At 41.7% G+C, this 19,314-nt stretch overlaps 1 protein-coding gene across 4 annotated transcripts in view; it reads left to right on the top strand.

The window, feature by feature from the left end:
- Positions 1–656: 656 nt before the first annotated feature.
- app (amyloid beta precursor protein) overlaps positions 657–19,314 on the top strand; it is a 230,683-nt gene continuing 212,025 nt past the window's right edge. Inside the window, exon 1 of one of the 4 annotated variants that reach the window (XM_062975031.1) lies at positions 657–983. In XM_062975031.1, coding sequence (XP_062831101.1) covers positions 906–983 — 78 coding nt within the window. In that variant the 5' untranslated portion in view covers positions 657–905. The remainder of the gene's footprint in view (positions 984–19,314) is intronic. The other 3 variants (XM_062975033.1, XM_062975030.1, XM_062975032.1) reach the window with 3 other exon arrangements.

Raw genomic sequence — 19,314 nt, 5'->3', positions numbered from 1 at the left:
CATGGGAATCCTCCCGAGTTTAAGGTGCTGCCTCTCTGCTGCTGTTCGATCTCACTTATGTCATGTGATGGGATCTGGTGGGTTCTCCGCCTGAAATGAGGCCCGTCTGATAAGGTTGTAGGTCTCTACAGTCATCTATGGAGCTACCCCCAAGACTCTACACTTGGGTGGCAATCATACCCTACAATGGGTGATAGCCCATGATGAAACAACAATGAATTTCACATTTAGACACGTTTAGACTTGGGTCCTATTGCTAAAATATGTCATTATTTATCATATACAGCTATTCCATTAAAGGTTCTGGATCCATTTTGGAGAAGGGATACTCAGAGGAGGAGGAGGAAGGAGGGGGAGGGGTACGGCTGAAGGAAGGAGGAGGAGGATGGGGAAGGAGGAGGCTGCAAAGTATGGGAAATCCTCGTCTCTCTTGTTATTTGTGCGACAGGCAGAAGTAGGAGGGGCCGCTAGGTGGGAGGTTTCTAAAAATAAGCAGAGCCGCCTCGACTGTCCGATGTGAGAAGAAAAAGAAGAAATCCCCGGGCGAGGCCAAGAGCTTCCATCTTCCCCGCCTCTCTCCCCAAACCCTAGCGACGGGGGGAATCGAAAAAAGGAGGCAAGAGGCCGCAGTGCGCGGCGCTTCCGCTAGGGGTCACTGCGGAGGCAAGTCGGCCTGCTCGGTTGCCGCCGCCGCCGCTGCTTCGTGTGGGCAAAGGAGATCATCAGCTGACTCGCCGCCGCCGCCTCCTCCTCCTCCCCGGAGTCCGGCTGGTGCCGCCGCCGTTTCATTCCCCAGAAGCAGAAGCAGCAGCAGCGCAGAGGCGGGGACGGGAAGCGAAGCGGCCGGGACGGATCTTGGCTTCCTTGTCTCTCCACGAAGCTCTGCTTCACCACCGCCGACCGCGATGCCGATGCCGCCGCCGCCGCATCCTTGGGCGCTGGTGCTGCTCGTGGCCTCCTGGACGGCCGCCGGCGCTTCGGAGGTAAGGGAAAGTCTTTGTTCGGCACGAAGAGGATGCGGATGGGCAGAGAGGGGATGCTGCGTTCGGCTGGGCTTTGCTTCTCCCTTCCTCCTTCCTTCCTTCCCTCCCTCGCTCGATACAAACAATGGGCTTCTCCGTTGAAGGCTGGGGGGGGGGGGGGGCTTGAGCGCATCTCGGAGAAGGGAGGGTCGGGGGGAAGGGAAGGGGGGGGGGTCCGGAGGGAGAGGGGCGAGGCCACCTTCTCCTCCCTTCCCTTCCACCCATTCTTCCCCCTTCCCTCCCTTTCTCTTCCAGAGGCGCGCCAACCTGGCAACCAGACTCTCTCGGGGGAAGGAAGGCGGGCAGGGCTGGCTTTGGCTTCTGGCCTCCGACGCCTCTACTGGGTTGGGGTCTGCAAGCTCCGGAGGGAAAGGCGAAGGGGGGGGGGGCGCCTTCCTGCCTTGGAAAAGCAGCCGGGAGATTGGCGTTTCTCCCCCTCCCTCCCATCTCTTTTCCGGGCCAGTTGGGTTACCTTTCGCCTCCTCCGCACCTTAGTGCGCAAAACAAACGCGGAAGGAGGGAGGGGACGAGGGAGGGAGGGAGCCAACGAGAGCCTGGAGGGAGGGGAGGGCCACCAAGTTCCTGGCCTCAGGGGCCCAGGGGGCAACTTGAAATATGCCACTGCGGTTCCTGTGGAGGAGCAGCCCCCCTTCCCCCTCGAATGAGGAGGGGTTGGAGTCTTTAAAAAGGCATTTCAAGCCTCCCCTTCCCCTCCCATCTACACTGAAATGCACAAGCATGTGGACAATATCAACAGAAAGGAGGATACCATGAAAATGAACAAAATCTGCCAGTATTGAAACCCCCCCCCCCCCGCCATAATCAGGACAGTAAATAAATAGAATTCCAAACATGAAATAATCAGGGCCAGCCAACACCTCCCAACAAAGGATTACTCCAGGCAGGAAGCAGCCAGGCCTTGAAGCTGCCAGGCTCTTCAATGCCAATCAAGGGGATTAATTGCAGCATTCACACTTATTTCCAACAGACAAGAGTTCTTTCTCCCACCCTGGATATTCTACAGATATATAAACCTCAGTTTCCTAGTTTCCAGTGTGCCTCACAACCTCTGAGGATGCCTGCCATCGATGCAGGCGAAACGTCAGGAGAGAATGCTTCTGGAATATGGCCACACAGCCCGGGAAACTCACAGCAACCCAGTGCTTCCGGCCATGAAAGCCTTCGACAATACGTTCGTTTCATCCCTTTCTGAAGGGCCCCCCTTTCTTTCTGTCTCTTTTGGCCCAGGTTCCCTGACTTTGTCTGAGGGAGGGAAGGAGGGAGGCCATCGGGGAGGAGAATGGAGTTTCCTTGGGACGCCCCCCCTCCCTCCCGGCTACCTCCCCCTGGTGCCCCCTTCCTCCCCTCGGAAAGGAAGGCTTTATCGGGAGGGGGAGGGAGGCGCGGGAAGATGGCGCCTCTGCAGTGCAGCAAGGAGACAGACGCTGTAATGAGGGCCGCAGCCGGAGAAGGAGGAGGAGGAAGGAAAAAAACCCTTCCCGCCTCCTCTGCATGTGTTGGGGCCACAGGCCCATTCATGACCAAGGACCCCCGGGCATCAGGTGCTTTGGGGCAGCCCTTTTCAGACTTGGCATTGAGATGGGAGGCATGAGCTTCCACAGCTGCCAGAAAGCCCCCCTTCTTCTTCCCCGTCCCTCCCATTCACTGGCGTGGTGCTTGAGGGGCTCCTGTGAGATTCCAGGGGTCCTTGGAGCCTCTGCATCACCCCACTGCTCCTTTCCCTCCGTTGGGGATTCGACTCCAGCCTGGCTTCCATGTTTTGGTAAAAGGAAGGGCAGGGAAGTGTCAGAAACCCAGCCACACCTCCCTGAAAAGAGGCTGCCTGATAGTCACCCCACAGCCTCTGAGGATGCCTGCCATAGATGTGGGGGAAACCTCAGGAGAGAATGCTTCTGGAGCATGGCCAAACAGCCTGGAAAACTCACAGCAACCCAGAGAAAGGGGTTTGGTTTAATTTGGGGTGGAGGCCCCTTCTTTGGAGGCTTTTAAGAAACTGGATGGCCATCTGTCGGGGTGCTTTGAATGTTATTTTCCTGCTTCTTGGCAGGGGATTGGACTGAATGGCCCACGAGGTCTCTTCCAACTATGATTCTATGACACCCCTGGAAATAATGTGGGGATTTCATACTCCCGATGTATGAAATGAATTGTGCTCGGCTCTGATCTAAATGGCCCTCTTGCTCCTTTGTAAGGAAGGGAGGGAGAGAGAATGAGACTCTCCAGCTCTTGACAGGTTTTTCTTTAGAAAGGCCTTGGCTGATTTCACAGCCCTTCCTACATAGGAGTCAGACACACTGCGTCCAAAGCGGGCAAAAAATTGCAGCCCTAGGTTCCATTTCTGGTGAACATTCATTTGCTTTTGTGGGAAGGAGGGAAATTAACGTGAACCAAGTCACCGCGTGTAGGATGAGGCTGCTAGATGTCTGACTGGTAAGGTGTGGGTGGCAAATCTAAACAAAACAAAAATCTGCAAAAGAGCAGCAGGCGAGGCACAATCCAACTCCTTTTATTAAAAAAAACAACAACAAATAGTTATTGCAGTCTCGTGTGTCACCTTTTCAGTAGAAATGCCTTCTAGCGACTCCTGAAACTGTAAGGCAGAATAATTTGCCTGTCTTTTCCAGTAATCGGGGAATCTGCTGACATGAGGACTTTAGTAGTCATTCAGAGTAATTTGTCTAAACCTGCCCCAGGAGTCTGCACTGAGCTAAATCTAATGTCTTGGCTTTTCTCCCTTTTAGACTCAGAGATAGTGACTAGCCCAAGGTCATCCAGTGGAGTTCAATCTCTGGTATGAATCTGGGTTTTTGTCTCGTACAGTGCTGGATCCATCCCAACGCCACTGTGGTTTACTACTCAAATGTCACAATAAGATAATACTTAGATTCAATACTTTTTCAAGGCAAAAAAATTGCTGCAGTCCTTGATATCTGCTGGGGCATGATATCTGTGGATACTTAAATCTGCAGGTGCTCAGCTCCCATTACATACAATGGCCCAGCAAAATGGTGTTTCATATATAAAATATCAATATCACAATTTGCTTTTTGGATTTTTTTTGGGAGGGAGGGGAGTCATGGATGGTTGAATCTGAATACAGAGGGCTAACTCTATCTATACACAGAGATGTTTGGGATCGTTGTTTTCATCAGAAAACATTATAAAAAGCATTCTTGGTGAGAGGACTGGAACAACCTGATTTGAGATCGTTGTCATTGACCCCTCTGCAAGTGAATGAGGGAGGAAGGGGGCTTTTACAGACATCCAAATGAAGTTCTAGCAAGTGATGTGGTAATTTTAGATTTAATCTGGAGTAATCCCTAACAATGATGGGAGTGCAAAAGGCAGAAAAGTCTTATTTGGAAAATAATGATCAGAGCTTGCCAATAAGGGTTTGAGGTACTGTGCTAGTGTAAAAATTAAACACATCCCATTTTCTCAGAGGTTGTGTAAATATGGTTCCCTGTACAGCCTGTTCCACAAGCACCTTCACAACCTTTTCTTGCACACATTTGACATGGTGATTGGGGAGCTGTTTGATCATAACACAACAGGTGAGGATCTGTGGGAGCCAGCTTGACTAGGCTGGCATAGATTTAAACAACACTGAAAGTGTATTGGATCTTGACCTAGGAATTATAACCCCTCCAAAAATAACTAGCAGTAGTGTTTTTTAACAGTTGTGATATATACAGAGTATTTTAGATCTTCAAAGTACATCACATACTAGATACAACTGCTCTCTAAAATAGGCCTCTTATTAGTGCCTTACTGCAGGTATGGAAAGGCTAGGCTTAACAGAATTAGAGGCTTGCCTGAATTTATGGCTCAGGGTCAGATCTTTCTGGCTCACAGACCACGCTTAGAGCCAGCATCACACCAGCTGTTGCTTTTGAAGGGTTCCCTGAGCTCTGAAATGATGTGCTCATTAAAGACACTGAGTTTTAGAAATGTTTGTGAGACTGGGATTTCAATTATGTGTCAGTGTGGAAACATTGTGTGTACATAATTGATTAACTCAAGTTCCAAGAGAGCTTGACCATCTCATTTCTGGCTCTTTTGGCTTTGAACAGCCTTTCCCTAAGCCTCTGCCATTTCAGTCAGGGGTAGGTAACTTCAGCCCTCCAGGCTTTACTATAATTCCCATTAGTCCCAACCATAGGGAGAAGTGATGGGAAAAACAGTTGCCCAACCTTGCCCTAGGTGTCTTAGAATGCAGCTGTCACTATTGTCAACAGGATCCCCCCGGTGGCGCAATGGGTTAAACCCTTGTGCTGGCAGGATTGCTGACTGACAGGTCGGCAGTTCGAATCCAGGAAGAGCAGGTGACCTCACTCTGTCAGCTCCAGCTCCCCATGCGGGGACATGAGAAAAACCTACAAGGATGGTAAAACATCAAACACGAGCGTTCCCTAGATAACGTCCTTGCAGACAGCCAATTTTCTCACACAAAAGCAACTTGTATTTTCTCAAGTCACTCTTGACACAAAATAAAAACTGATTGTCAACCATTTGCCCTATTCACTGGAACTGATGGGAGATGTAGTCCGGTGTATCTAAAGATCACATGCTTGTTCAATGGTTGGTTTTGGACTTAAGCCCAACTGAATCAGACTGAAGACTTGTCTGATCCAGCATCTTATTTTGGACAATAACCAGGATATGGGAAGGCAAGAATAAAAGCAATGATCTTCTTTGCTTGATGTCTCCTGGCTACTGAAAATCACAAGTGGCTAGTATTTTATTAAAAATCTAAAACATCTGGATGGCCAGAGTTTGGAAACCACTACACTTTTAGACCTATTGTTTACTTTGCAGCCATTTTGCTTAATCTATCGCTGGACATTTCAGGTTATTCTATCAAATCTACCAGCCCCTGTTAAAATATATTACTAACGTCTTTTCCACGCTGAAGGCTGAGAAAATGGACTTGCCCAAGGTCAGTCAGTGATTCTCTATGACTGAACAGATTTTGAACTCTGGCTCTTTAGAGTCCTAGTCTAACGCACAAACCACCACACCACTCAGCTTGTCTGTTGGATCAGTGAAATTCACCTGTTTGTTGACTCACTAATCAACCGTTTAATGCTCCTACTACAGTTAACCAATAGCACCCAGGCCTATAACTTTTGTATAGTTTTCTCAATATGCACTTAAGGCCTTATATTTAACTTGCCCCAGGTAAGTATCTACTTGTGAGTTTGTCTCTTGTAAATAACTTTTTTCCGAAACTGGCTGACAAAAGCAAGTCCACAAAAGGCTACATTATTATTTTGGTATTTGTTTAATAAGCCTGTGCGTCCAGCTCCATCTTTGGAATGAATCACTGCTGTTGTTACTTGGGATGCATATATGAGCATTAGAATTAAGACCAAAATTGTGTTGCAGTCAAACACATTCAGAGAGCACCAGATTGGGGAAGGTGGATTGCCATACACCAGTGGTTCTCAACATGGGGTCCCCAGAGGGTTTTAGCCAACAACTTCCAGAAATCCCAGCCAGTTTACCAGCTGTTAGGATTTCTTGGAGTTGAAGGCCAAAAACATCTGGAGAGCCCAGGTTGAGAACCATGGCCCTGCACCAATAAGCCCAACACGAGGTTACTAAGAAGCAATAGATATGCAGTATCAACATACTGCAAATTATTATTACAATATGGCTCCTGTATCCATGGGACTATTACAGTATCTGTGGTTTCATTTATTTATGTCTTACAAAATATGTCCTTTCTAGGACCTTCAGCACAAATGTATAGTCTCCTTGATTTCAATAGGATTTGCTACTATCCGTGATTCCACATATCTACATGAAACCTAGGAAGGCAACTCCTATGGAAATTGCAGTTGTAAAGTTCTGTAATCTTCACCTCCCATTTTAAGAGTAACCATACTCACTATTTGCTAGAGTTCACAGAATATTGAGTATCAGTTGGAAAGGAAAATGGGAAGGGAAAGGTGAATTGGCTTGCTTGAGTCCCTGATAGCTGATTGACTGGCTCCCCAGAAAGGAGCACTTCTCTTATGGGTTGAAACATATGCAACATATTTTTGCAGTTCCCACAGGTTGTTTTTCATTGTACAAAATGAAATTGCTCTATTGTACTGACATGATTTGCTGGAGCCCAGTCCTTGTTATGAAGAATGTGAGCTTCATTAGGTTTAAATTGGTGTTGTATTGAACAAACAATGTCCATGGTTACCATTTCGTTCTTCTGTTCTAATTTATTATGGATTTGAATAGATTGCTCTGTCCCATCCCCACCCCCACCACCCCAACTCTGGTGTCGGTTGCTGCAAATTGACAGATTTCAGTGTTAACACAATTGGGCGTAATTAAATTGTCTGTGTGAACCTCTTGATGAACAAGCTTATTTTATTAAAGAACAAAAAAATGATGACATGAAGATTTTAATTACAGCCTTAAATGGAAGATTTTATGGCTTCTTTTGAGCATTGGACTAACTCCATAGGCAATGTTTACAAAGGAAGTTGCAACTCTTGAGTCTATTGAAAGTAACTATGTCTAAATAAATAAATAAATAAATAATGCAAAAAGCAGAGCTTGTTTAATTTTGTTGAGTCAGATGTCTAATGTAGGTAGAGAATTTTGTAAACAGCAATAGAGCTGAAACAACTCTTTAGGTATCATCTCAAAATACATCAGCCCAAATGAGTTCTTTATTCCCTGTGAAAGATGATGCCCCAAATGGTATCTGAGTTGCTTGCTGAAAGAAGATCCTTTTAAATGGCTGTTATTCAGACTTGATGGGGCCTGTGTTCTGACTAGGCATTGTGCACTGAAGTGTGTTAGATGAAAATTTTAAGATAATAGAATGGATTGATGAAAGTGACTGGGAGAAAAAGGTCTTGACTAGTTGCTTGTGTTTCGTATTATCGGCTAGGCCAGAAAATATGCATACATTATGTGAGGTAGCCAATGTGATTTGTTGTACTTCAACTAAGTGGGGCTTTTTCGCAGGCTAAGAAAATGCACTTTGTTATATATTTTATTACCTACCTGCAGTATATATAGGATGTGCCTTCAATCTAGCTGTCTGCTTACAGTGACCCCATTAATTTCATAGGGTTTTCTTAGGCAATTGATACATTATTCAGTGGTTATGCCAGTTCCTTCTTCCAAGATATTGTCTACAGAGTCCTGAATTTGTTGGCAGTTTCCCTTTAAAATCCTAACCAGGTCTGACCCTGCAAGCTTCTATGATGAGGGTGTGTGCATATCTACACTGTAGAATTAATGCAGTTTGACACCACTTTAATTGCCATGATTCAATGCTGTGGGATTCTGGGATTTTAGTTTCAGTGTGTGCCATGTCCACTCCTTGGCAGAGAAGACCTTGTAAAAACTATAACCCCCATGATTTCATTTCATAGCACCAAGTCATGGCAGTTAAAATTGTGTCAAACTGCAGAAATTCTGCACTGTAGATGCCCCCAGGATCTGGTGTCTTTAGATATTAGTTCTCGCTTTTTTACTTGTTTTTTTTTTTTTAAAGCCATTGCTTTTTCCCTAATTGGGTCAAACTATTCTAAAAAAGTAAGTAAAATTAGTTGCACACACGGAAAGCAGCAAATATGTTGTTTCTGTATTAGTACTACTTACTTGTTCTTACTTATAACCTGTAGCTCAGAGGGTGTGTGTGGTGGTGGTGGTGGTGGTGGTGGGGGGGGGGGGGGTTTCTAAGAATTTATAATAAAAGTTATCTTTTAAAGTTATGGTTAGAGCAGGCTGGCAAAGCAAGTCCATAGAGGCCCACATCAATTATTCATTTAGCCTGTCAGTCCACTGTATCATTATGGGTCATGTGTAGTATGTCAGTAGTCTTAAAAGAGGTCTTAAAATGGCCTAATCCATCAGATAATTCTAAACCATGGCTCAATTGCTGAAAGCAGTTTGAGTGTTAAACTATGATTCTAAGGGACAAGGGTTCAATTCCCTGCTTAGCCATAGAAACCTAGTGAATGCCTTTGGCTAAGTTGCACTCTCTGGGCCTTAGAGGAAGAATAATGTCAAGTCAAAGTTCATTTGAATCTTCAAATGATACATAATTATAAATTAGGGTTTGGTTTTGGTCATTGTGATAACTGACTTTGTGGGGCAGGCCATTATTTTGTGAATGGGTTCGTTAATAAGGTAAATGGCCAGAGTAACTCCTACTAATCCAAGATGCAAACAATTAGAAATTGCAGTAAGTTTTCAACTTACCTGCATGCCCTTTCTTCCTCTTGTAAGAAGGGGAAGACATTTCTGCTTTCACTTTTTGAGCAAGTGTGGAAATTGTGTTGTCACCAAGAAGTTTTTGAATTGTAACTGCAAGAAACTCTTGCAGCTCTATCAATGGTGAACTATGCTGAATGTAGCGGATTAGCAACATTTGTTGAATTACACAGCCTTACCTTTTCATTAGAACAAGTCATAGTTCATATATAGGTAGAAATATTAGAGAACAGTGATTTGTTGTAACTGATATACGTGAAAAACCAGGATTCCATTGCCTAGGCCAGGGGTCCTCAAACTTTTGAAGCAGAGGGCCGGTCCACAATCCTTCAGACTGTTGAGGGGCCGAATTATCATTTGGAAAAAACAAAAAAACAAATTCCTATGCACACTGCACCTGTCTTATTTTTTGTAGTGCAAAACAGCAACAACAACAATGAAAGAACAATACAATATTTTAAAATGAAAACAATTTTAACCAACATAAACCTATCAGGATTTCAATGAAAAATGTGGGCCTACTTCTGGCCAATGAGATAGTCAAGTTAATTAGGATTGTTGTTGTTGTGTGCCTTCAAGTTATTTCAAACTTTGGCCGAGCCTAAGTCTAAAATTAATTATTTATTTACTGCATTTATTTACTACATTTATATCCCACCCTTCTCATCCCGAAGGGAACTCAGAGCAGCTGTATGTACATACAATATATTATATTATTAGCATAGCACAATATTAGCATTATATATTACTATATTGAACTATACCATTATACTGTAATATTATATGTAATATATAACATATAATTAATTATTGTGTAACATAATATTAGTATCAATACTATATGTATATACAATATATTATATTATTAAAACTGATATAAAAATATTATATTATAAAACTGAGGGCGAGGGCCAGGTAAATGACCTTGGAGGGCCGCATCTGGCCCCCAGGCCTTAGTTTGGGGACCCCTGGCCTAGGCCAATAGGTATACTTGAGGTTTTGAGAACCTAGTTTGGTGTTTTGGTTTTTTATTAGGATCTGGTTTTCACTAGCCATAACTTGGAGGGATTAGTGCTGTTGCCTCCTGCATCCCATTAGCTGTATATTTTGATATCCTTTGTAAAGAATCTGAATTTCATCTTTTAGAGATGAGCTTCTCAAGAAACCTCCTTTTTCTTTTGGAGAAGGCAGTGAATGAGGAAATCCTTTTTGTTCTTAATACCTCTCTATCTATGATTTTACTTACGCACAATCCAAGAGATGTTCTCCCCGGAATTGTTTGTTGGCTTCTCTATGTCCTACAGTGCAATTATGATATGATATGCTTTGGACCCAAGTATAAAAATATAGGGCTGGCTATTATCTATGGCTTAAGATATCTCCAGGTAGCCATGGGACATATCCCCAAGGGGTATGTGGGGTCATACTATATTCTTAAACAATTGGGAGTTCCATTTTCGGTGTCATAATTCTGTGTCTTGTTGACATATAATAAATTTACAAAACAAGTAATACTCAATACATAACTAAATGCTTAACTATAGGGTCCTATAGAATTTAATGGGGTTTATGCTCATACAGTCCATTGCAGATGCTCAGTAGTCTGATAGAATTTGTCCATCGATTGGTAGGTGGATTGCGTGTCTACTCTCAGACCATACCCGTTTTAGTGTCTTACTAACAAAGGTCACTTCCTTGCCGATTGTACATATTGCTTACAGATAATTAAGCAACATGCTGATGTAAATGCTTCTGTTGAAATATGCATAGTTTTGTGTAAATTTGCAATATTTAACAAGGTAGTTTCTTATGTTTGTAGAATAGTTCTGGGAATGATGTCGCAGAATGAAACATTGAAGTCTTATTGCAGGATATGACGTCAGTTGTTGTTGACATCATCTCACTGCTTTGAGGTGACTCTTGGCACCTTTTCCCAAACAATTACAGTAGAGTCTCACTTATCCAAGCTAAACGGGCTGGCAGAAGCTTGGATAAGCAAATATCTTGGATAATAAGGAGAGATTAAGGAAAAGCCTATTAAACATCAAATTAGGTTATGATTTTACAAATTAAGCACCAAAACATCACGTTATACAACAAATTTGACAGAAAAAGTAGTTCAATACGCAGTAATGTTAGGTTGTAATTACTGTATTTACGAATTTAGCACCAAAATATCACGATATATTGAAAACATTGACTACAAAAATGGCTTGGATGATCCAGAGGCTTGGATAAACGAGGCTTGGATAAGTGAGACTCTACTGTACATGGGATTTTTCTTCTTCTTAGTGGTTTAAACTTTGTTTTCTTAATGTAAGTTGTTGGATCTAAAGGCTGCCTTTCTTCATTGTCGACAGTATCTTGTCCTTACCAAAAAGTTGCTTTTGTTCTCGTGACGAAGTGTTTCATTAAAAAAGGTGAAGATAGACAAAAATATATTTAGCTATCCTCACAAAAATTCTAATGCAGTCAGTTGTCCAAACAGAAGCATAAGTTGTATACTAGAACACATCTGCTGCAGCACTATGTGAACTCATAAAGTGCATGTTTTTCATAGGTATTTTTTGGTACTGACACAATCACATTCTAAAAGGTAAAGGTAAAAGTTTTCCCCTGACATTAAGTCTAGTCGTATCCAACTCTGGGAGTCCGTGCTCCATTTCTAAGCCTAAGAGTTGGCATTGTCTGTAGATACCTCCAAGTTCATGTGGCCAGCATGACTGCATGGAGCGCTGTTATCTTCCCGCATGTTTTTGAACTGCTAAGTTGGCAGAAGCTGGGGCTAACAGCGGGAGCTCACCCTGCTCCCTGGATTCAAAATGTCAATCTTTTGGTCAGCAACTTCAGCAGCTCAGCGATTTAACCCACTGTGCCACTGGGGGCTCCTTTGTCGTGTTTCCTAGCTTCATTTTAGCCTCATTTTTATAAAAAGGTATCAAGAAAAAAGCATAATTATCCTCTAACTGGTGTATGTAAAGGTCAAGGTGCAGTTTTTCTTCTTTTACCTTGATATCACAAATAAATGGCATAAGAAATTAAATGTAAAAGTATTTCTAGAGTAAGAGTTTTGTATAGTTATAGAACCCCAAATATGTTGTTAGCTTTGCTGTGCATATTTACAATGTTATCATGTCTGTTGCACGTTATGATTTTAATACACAATTTTAAAATTGCTTTATAATTATCTTTAAGTTACTCTGATTTTGGAAATGGAAATTGTGCGACATAAAAATATTAAATGTATTTTTAAAGCATGCACTATTTTAGGTTGCTGAAGCTAATTGTTAAATCTGTGCACAAAGAAAAAGTTTAATAATTTTTTGTTCGACGACACACACAAAAACATGAATTCAGAGTTTTTTAGAAAGCTGCCATGGCCTGCGTCACTCATGTGTTTCAGCACTGTTTACAATAATGGGCAATGGGTCTCGACATGCTCATATACACTACAGAATTATACTACTATTAATAGGGAGAACCAATGATGTGTAGTAGTTTGAGTGGTGGCTATGAATCTGGAGACCTGGGTTTGACATCTCTCTCAGACATAGATACCCACTGGGTGACCTTGGACAAGTTATGCTTTTTCAGTCTGAAAGGACATCAAGACAAAATGCCTCTGAACAAATCTTCTCAAGAAAAACCCATAATAAAGTCATCTTAGGGCTGCCATATGTGAAAAATGCCTTGACAACAACAAGAACTTAGAATGATCAGCCAACTGTGTGGTGTGACTGGGCCCCAGGTTATTTGTTTGTTTAATTACCTTTTATCCCTCCTTTCTCATTCTATAGGGACTTGGGGATTTCAGAAAGGGGCATTTTCTAATCTGTGCTGAGATGCCAATAATTAAATCTGACACTCTTAGTGTGAAGAGCACTTCCTCTGCCATTGAATTGATGTGTGCTCAGAGATCAGGGTTTATTTATAAATAGTAAATGTCTATGTTTAAATTGAATTGATCCAGCATATCCAGAATTTATTGGAGTTATGTGACTTGAAGTCATTTATGACCTATAATTACATTAATTGTGACCCTATCACAGATTTTCATAGCTAGATTGGTGTAGAAGAAGTTTGCTATTGCTTTCCTCTGATGCATGAAGAGTGTGAATTGTCCAATATAATCCAGTGGGTTTCATGGATAGGTGGACATTTCCCATGATCAAACCATATTCAAAGCCTATAGAAACACTATTAGAATTTGCATATTTAATTATAGTTTGAATATCCCGTATCTGAAATACTTGGGCCATTTTTCAGTAGATGCATTTGTATATACAAGTATAATAAGATATCTTGGTAATGGAACCCAAGTTTAAACTCAAAATTCATTAGTATTTCATATATAGGCAGTTCCCAAGTTATGGCTTGTTGTGGAATCAAGAGTTGGTGATAAAGCTTCAGTGGAGACCCCTTTTTCCCATGATAACTCTTTGAGGAGTGAATTTCCCAACTGAGGGGTAGATTTCTCGCACTTCCTGTTGTCTCACCCTGGTCTTAACTATGAGTCGTATATAAGTTGGATGTTGGCAACTCGGGGATTGTCTGTAAACTATATACACATAGCCTGGAGGTAATTGTTGTACACTGTATCTTTTATAATTTTGTGCATGAAACAATGTTTGCATTTCTTGAACTGTCAGAAAGCAAAGGTGTCACTATCTCTCCCATTCATATGAACAATTTTGCATTTTTTAGTGTTTCAGATTTTGAAAAACCAGATAAAGGGTTCTTTGGGGTGTCTATTACTATGAAACCCTTAGCCTATTTTTAAGATAATTTACATTTTTATTTATTACAGTTACTGAATATATGGTTATACATCAAGATTTAAATAGTCTTACAAATCAGTTAATCCATAGTAATAGACACCTCAGAATTTGTACTGGGGGGGGGGGGAATAAAAAGAATGTGTTCAAAGCAAAGGTAACGGCAGTAAACTTCAAATATGACCTTATCTTTACAGCCTCAAGGCATCATCATTATCTGCCTTTATAGTTGGATTCAGTCAGTACCCTGAGGCCCTCTCACACTGCAAAATTGCAGCAGAGTGAATCAACTTTAACTGCCATTGCAACATCCTGTTGGCTCTTGGGGTTTGTTGTTGAGGAATAGGGATTTAGAATTGTTAGCCAGAGAGTCCCAGTGTCTTGCCAAACTAGAAACCCCAGGATTCCATAGAATATTGCCATGATAGTTGAAGTAGAACCATAGCACTGTAATTGTGCCATGTGAAATGTATCTTTTGATACCCCTCTTGGGCAGACAATAGAAACCATATCTAAAGGTGTAGCAGTCTTCTGCAGTGTTTATACCTTTAGGCAGTCAAGGACCTATACGCCCTCCCAGTGGAAGTAGTCCAGAGTTAAAAACTGAGATCTTGTTTTGCAGGATTTATGATGAGCTAATACAGGACAATCTTTAGGACTGTTTAATTGTAATGCAAGAGTTTGTGGCTTAATTTTCTTAGTACTCCAGAGCCACCTTTCTCTTGCAAAATAGTTTCCTGTCAGCTATTCCTAGAATCGCGCTCATCTATATATATAAAAGAGTGATGGCATCAGGGCAGCGGACAAAACAACAAAACTACAGGCCCCCCAACCTCGAAATTTGACAACACAACCCATCATTCACGACTCTAGGTTGATACAACAAAAAGAAAAGAAAAATAAAGTCCTAATTAGAGGGAGAGGAATAATTGTTTTTATCCAATTGCTGCCAGTTTGAAGGCTAAGCTCCACCCACTTGGTCTCCTAGCAACCTACTCAGCGCAGGGGACAGGCACAGTTAGGCCTCACTTAGGCCTCTTCCACAGATTATCAGATTTTAACTGGATTATATGACAATGTAGACTCAAGGCCCTTCCACACAGCTATATAACCCATTTAGAATCTTATATTATCTACTTTGAACTGGATTATCTTGACTCCACACTGCCATATAATCCACTTCAGTGTGCATACTAAACATAAAGACAACCATACAACAGACATTCAATACCACCACTACCTCAACAATTTCTCACCAACAACACCAGACCGCCACAGCAACGCGTGGCCAGGCACAGCTAGTATCTTATATATGACATAGTACATAATCTTGGCTTTGCTGAAGCTGGGGCTGTGCAGAATGGATAGATTTCCCATAGGATATACTCCGCATTTGAGCATGCTCCTTCTTTTGCTCAGTTCAGTGTGGTCACTTGCCAGCACTTTAAAGCAGCCATGACTCATTATATTCAAAGGCTTGGTTAAATGAAAAAATGTTAACCTAACACCAACAGAAATAATAGTTTTAGGTAGCTTTACTTGTTTGCATATTTTAAAGAACTAGCTGAGTCTGTTCTGAGGGACTTGCCTAGTTTGCAATAGATTACTTTTTCTACAACTTGCTCTAGTCATGGGATAACTAGGAGAAGGGACCCAATATAAGCATGAAACTATTTTATGTATCACATATATCTTATACACATGGCCTGAAGTTCATTGTGTATTGTATTTTAAATAATATGCATGAAATAAAGTCTGTGTACATTGAACTATCAAAAAGCAAAGGTCTCTATCTCAGCTATGCATGTGGACAATTTTAAATTTTTTGCAATATTTTAATTTTAGAATTCCAGATAAGTGATACTCCCCTTATATTTGGTTTCTTCTAGCTTTCCCTTTCATTCAGTTTCTTTTGGACTGATCCATTAGGGGTGCTCTTATGTTTCTGTACTTAATTTAAGAAAATGAATTGCAAATGGATCACTAATAGAAATCACAGCTTCTTAAAATTTTCTAACTTCTGATTTACTTTTCTTATTTTCTTGGCCCCATTGCCACTGTTTTAACTATAAATATGCTCTGATGAACAGCTTGCATGGATTCGGCTCAGAGCTATATTTATTTTTTAGTTCAAGATGTGCTAGTGCGGCTTTAAATATATATATAAATATAGCATTGGGTAGAGCAAATTAAGGAAGTGTGTATTTTAATCTAGACCATTTTTTCTTTTAAATAAAGTTTCCATCATTTTGACTGTTGACTTTCTACCTGCTAGTCCTTCTAAAGAAGAAGTCATTAGTTTGGTAGTTTGTTATAAACCACATAAATTAAGAAGAGTAAACAATCTCAGAAGAATTGGCCATCTGTCGGGGGTGATTTGAATGTGATTTTCCTGCTTCTTGGCAGGGGAGATGGACTGAGTGGCCAGTAAGGTCTCTTCCAACTCTATTTTTTTTTTCCGTATCAGGAGCGACTTGAGAAACTGCAAGTCATTTCTGGTGTGAGAGAATTGGCCGTCTGCAAGGATGTTGCCCAGAGACACCCGGATATTTTTACCATCCTTGTGGGAGGCTTCTCTCTTGTCCCCGCATGGAACTGGATCTGATTTCCAACTCTATGATTCTATTAATCAGGAAAACAGAACAAGAAACCCAAATGTTTTCTAATTCTTGAATAATTTTTCATCAAATGACACTACTGTAATTTCCCAAGAGTAAACACCTTTGGTCTATCAAATATGTAAATTTTGGTGCAAATGCTATAAAGTAACTGTTTCATTTCCTATTGGTAAGACTACTTCTGAGTTTATTTTCATTGCAGGTCAGATTTGTGGTCTTTCTTGAGATTTAGCATCTCTTAAAAGGAATGGAGCAGACTCAAAACAGATGTAGTAGGATGCTAGGTTGTCAAGGATGTTCAGCATTTCATCTTTGATATTTGCAATTGTTGATGACTCATGCACTTCCCTACTTGTAATGAGTCAACAGTAAAGTCAGAACTTGATTTCCGTGGAAGCTGGTTTCAGGTTTTCATCTTACTGAGGCCAATAGGGTCCAATAAATTTAATAGGATTTCATATTAATTCTTTTGATTGTCATTATTGCACAGTATTTTCTCCTTTGGGGCCTGTTAAAATATTGCAGGCTCTGCATTTAACCTTTTCTATTCCAGCGAGAACTAGTGTGGTGTAATGGTTTGAGCATTGGACTATACCTGTATACCAGGGTTCAAATTCTTGCTCAGCTATGGAAACCCATTCGCTGACTTTGGCCAAGTCACACATTCTCAGTTTCAGAGAGAGCCAAAGACAAATCCCTTCTGCATCAATATTTTCACAAAAGCCCCATGATAGAGTATTGAAGCAGCTTGAAAGCACACAAGGAAAAATTGGTTTCCCCAAAAACATACCCATTACATTTTTTTGTTGATGTGGACACTCTCGTATATTAATAAAGTTAACAACAATCAAAACAAACCCAGGAAGAATTTTTTTCCAAATGATTATACATACTTTCTTTCTGAAAGTGAAGTAAATTGAAGATGCTCCTAATACTATTGTGGTGTTTATGTTTGTTTGTTTATATCCTTTCTCTCCCCCCCCCCCCCCCAAAAAAAAAAAGCTTGGGAGGAAATGTCACTTACAAAAGCTAAAAGAAGTAAAGCTGAAAAAACCCTCTTGCTGTACAATATAATTCAATCAATAACATTAAAAGCAGTTAAAAACAAGAAATAAGACAACTATTATAACAACAAGGCACGTGAATAACCCTTTCCCACTGAGCTGTCAGCCCATAAGGGACTGATAAAACAAAAAGGTATTCACCTACCTACAAAGTAATAGCAGGGGGAAAGGAAGTGTGTGATCCCACCAGATACACGTCTATGGGTGGTAAAGCTGAGAAGGGCCATTTGTCGAAGACCTAAGGATAACCAAACAGGTTGATATGGAAAAGGTGGGCCTTCAGAAAGCCAGGCCTGACCCTCATGAGGCTTTGGAGGTGACAACCTGTATTTGTTGAATACCATTGAAGTCAAAACAAAACTTCAGAGGATCCTGTTCATAATTTTATAACAAATCAGATTTTGTAAGCCACATCCAATTCAATTTTGAGATTCTTGCTTGTAGAGGGAACTCAATACTAACATCTCCCATTCAGGCAACACATCAAACTTTCAGTTTCTAGTTAGTTGAGTAGTGGCAAAGCACTGGGTAGTTTAGTGGGAGCAGTGCTGGAATGAATGTACAATATGAGAATAGCACATAGTTGTCATTGCACAACTGGTGACTCAAGAGAGATGATCTGTCACTTGCACTGCTGTAATAATAATAATAATAATCTTTATTTATATACCGTCCTGTCTCCCCAAGAGGAGATAAGGCAGTTTCGAACATAAGGCAAAGCATTCAATTGCCAAGAGAAAGCCATACAACAAAATTAAACATCATAAAACATAACATACGATCCTACTAAAATCCCACAAAGATTTCAAATCCAGTTTCAATTTACTCCAACAGACGGGTTCAAAATACCAATGGCCAGAATTTCAGAATGGACATGGCCAACTATAAGGGTTAGGCAAGGACTAGTGCACAGAGTAACATAGGGCCAGGGAAGTGGATAAGGTGCAGAGCAGGGTCCTTCCAACCAAGGGAAGGGCCTAGGGACTAATCATTCTCGAAAACCTGCTGAAACCACCAGGTTTTCAAGTCCGTCCGGAAGGAGGACAGTGTAGGGGCTTGCCTGATCTCTCTGAGGAAGGTTTTCAAGAGGAGGCCACCACCGAGAAGGCCCTCTCCCTTGTCCCCACAAACTGCGCTTGTGACGCTGGCGGGAGCGAGAGGAGGGGCCTCCACAGTAAATCTTAGAGCCTGCGCTGGTTCATAAGGGGAGATGCGATCACGAAGTTAGGCCGGGCCCGAACTGTTTAGCATGCTGTTAGTAACATTGCAGTGGATTTAGGCCACTGAAGTACTCAATTCCTACTTACAGATGGACAGTGGAAATTGAACTAGACAGAGGACTTTGTGAGGAATGCAGAAGTATACTCCCAATATATGTAACTAGCTGTGCCCGGCCACGCGTTGCTGTGGTGAAGTATGGTGGTATGGGAAATAAAGTATTGAGGAATTGGTGGTAGTTAAGGTCAAGGGTAAAGGTTTTCCCCAGACATTAAGTCCAGTCGTGTCTTACTCTGGAGGTTGGTGCTCATCTCCATTTCTAAGCCGAAGAGCCGGCGTTGTCCGTAGACTCCTCCAAGGT

Source organism: Anolis carolinensis, chromosome 3, assembly GCF_035594765.1.
Source record: "Anolis carolinensis isolate JA03-04 chromosome 3, rAnoCar3.1.pri, whole genome shotgun sequence".
NCBI classification, from domain to species: Eukaryota; Metazoa; Chordata; class Lepidosauria; order Squamata; family Dactyloidae; genus Anolis; species Anolis carolinensis.
The sequence above is the reverse complement of the archived record's forward strand: the minus strand, read 5'-3'. Positions and strand labels throughout refer to the sequence as shown.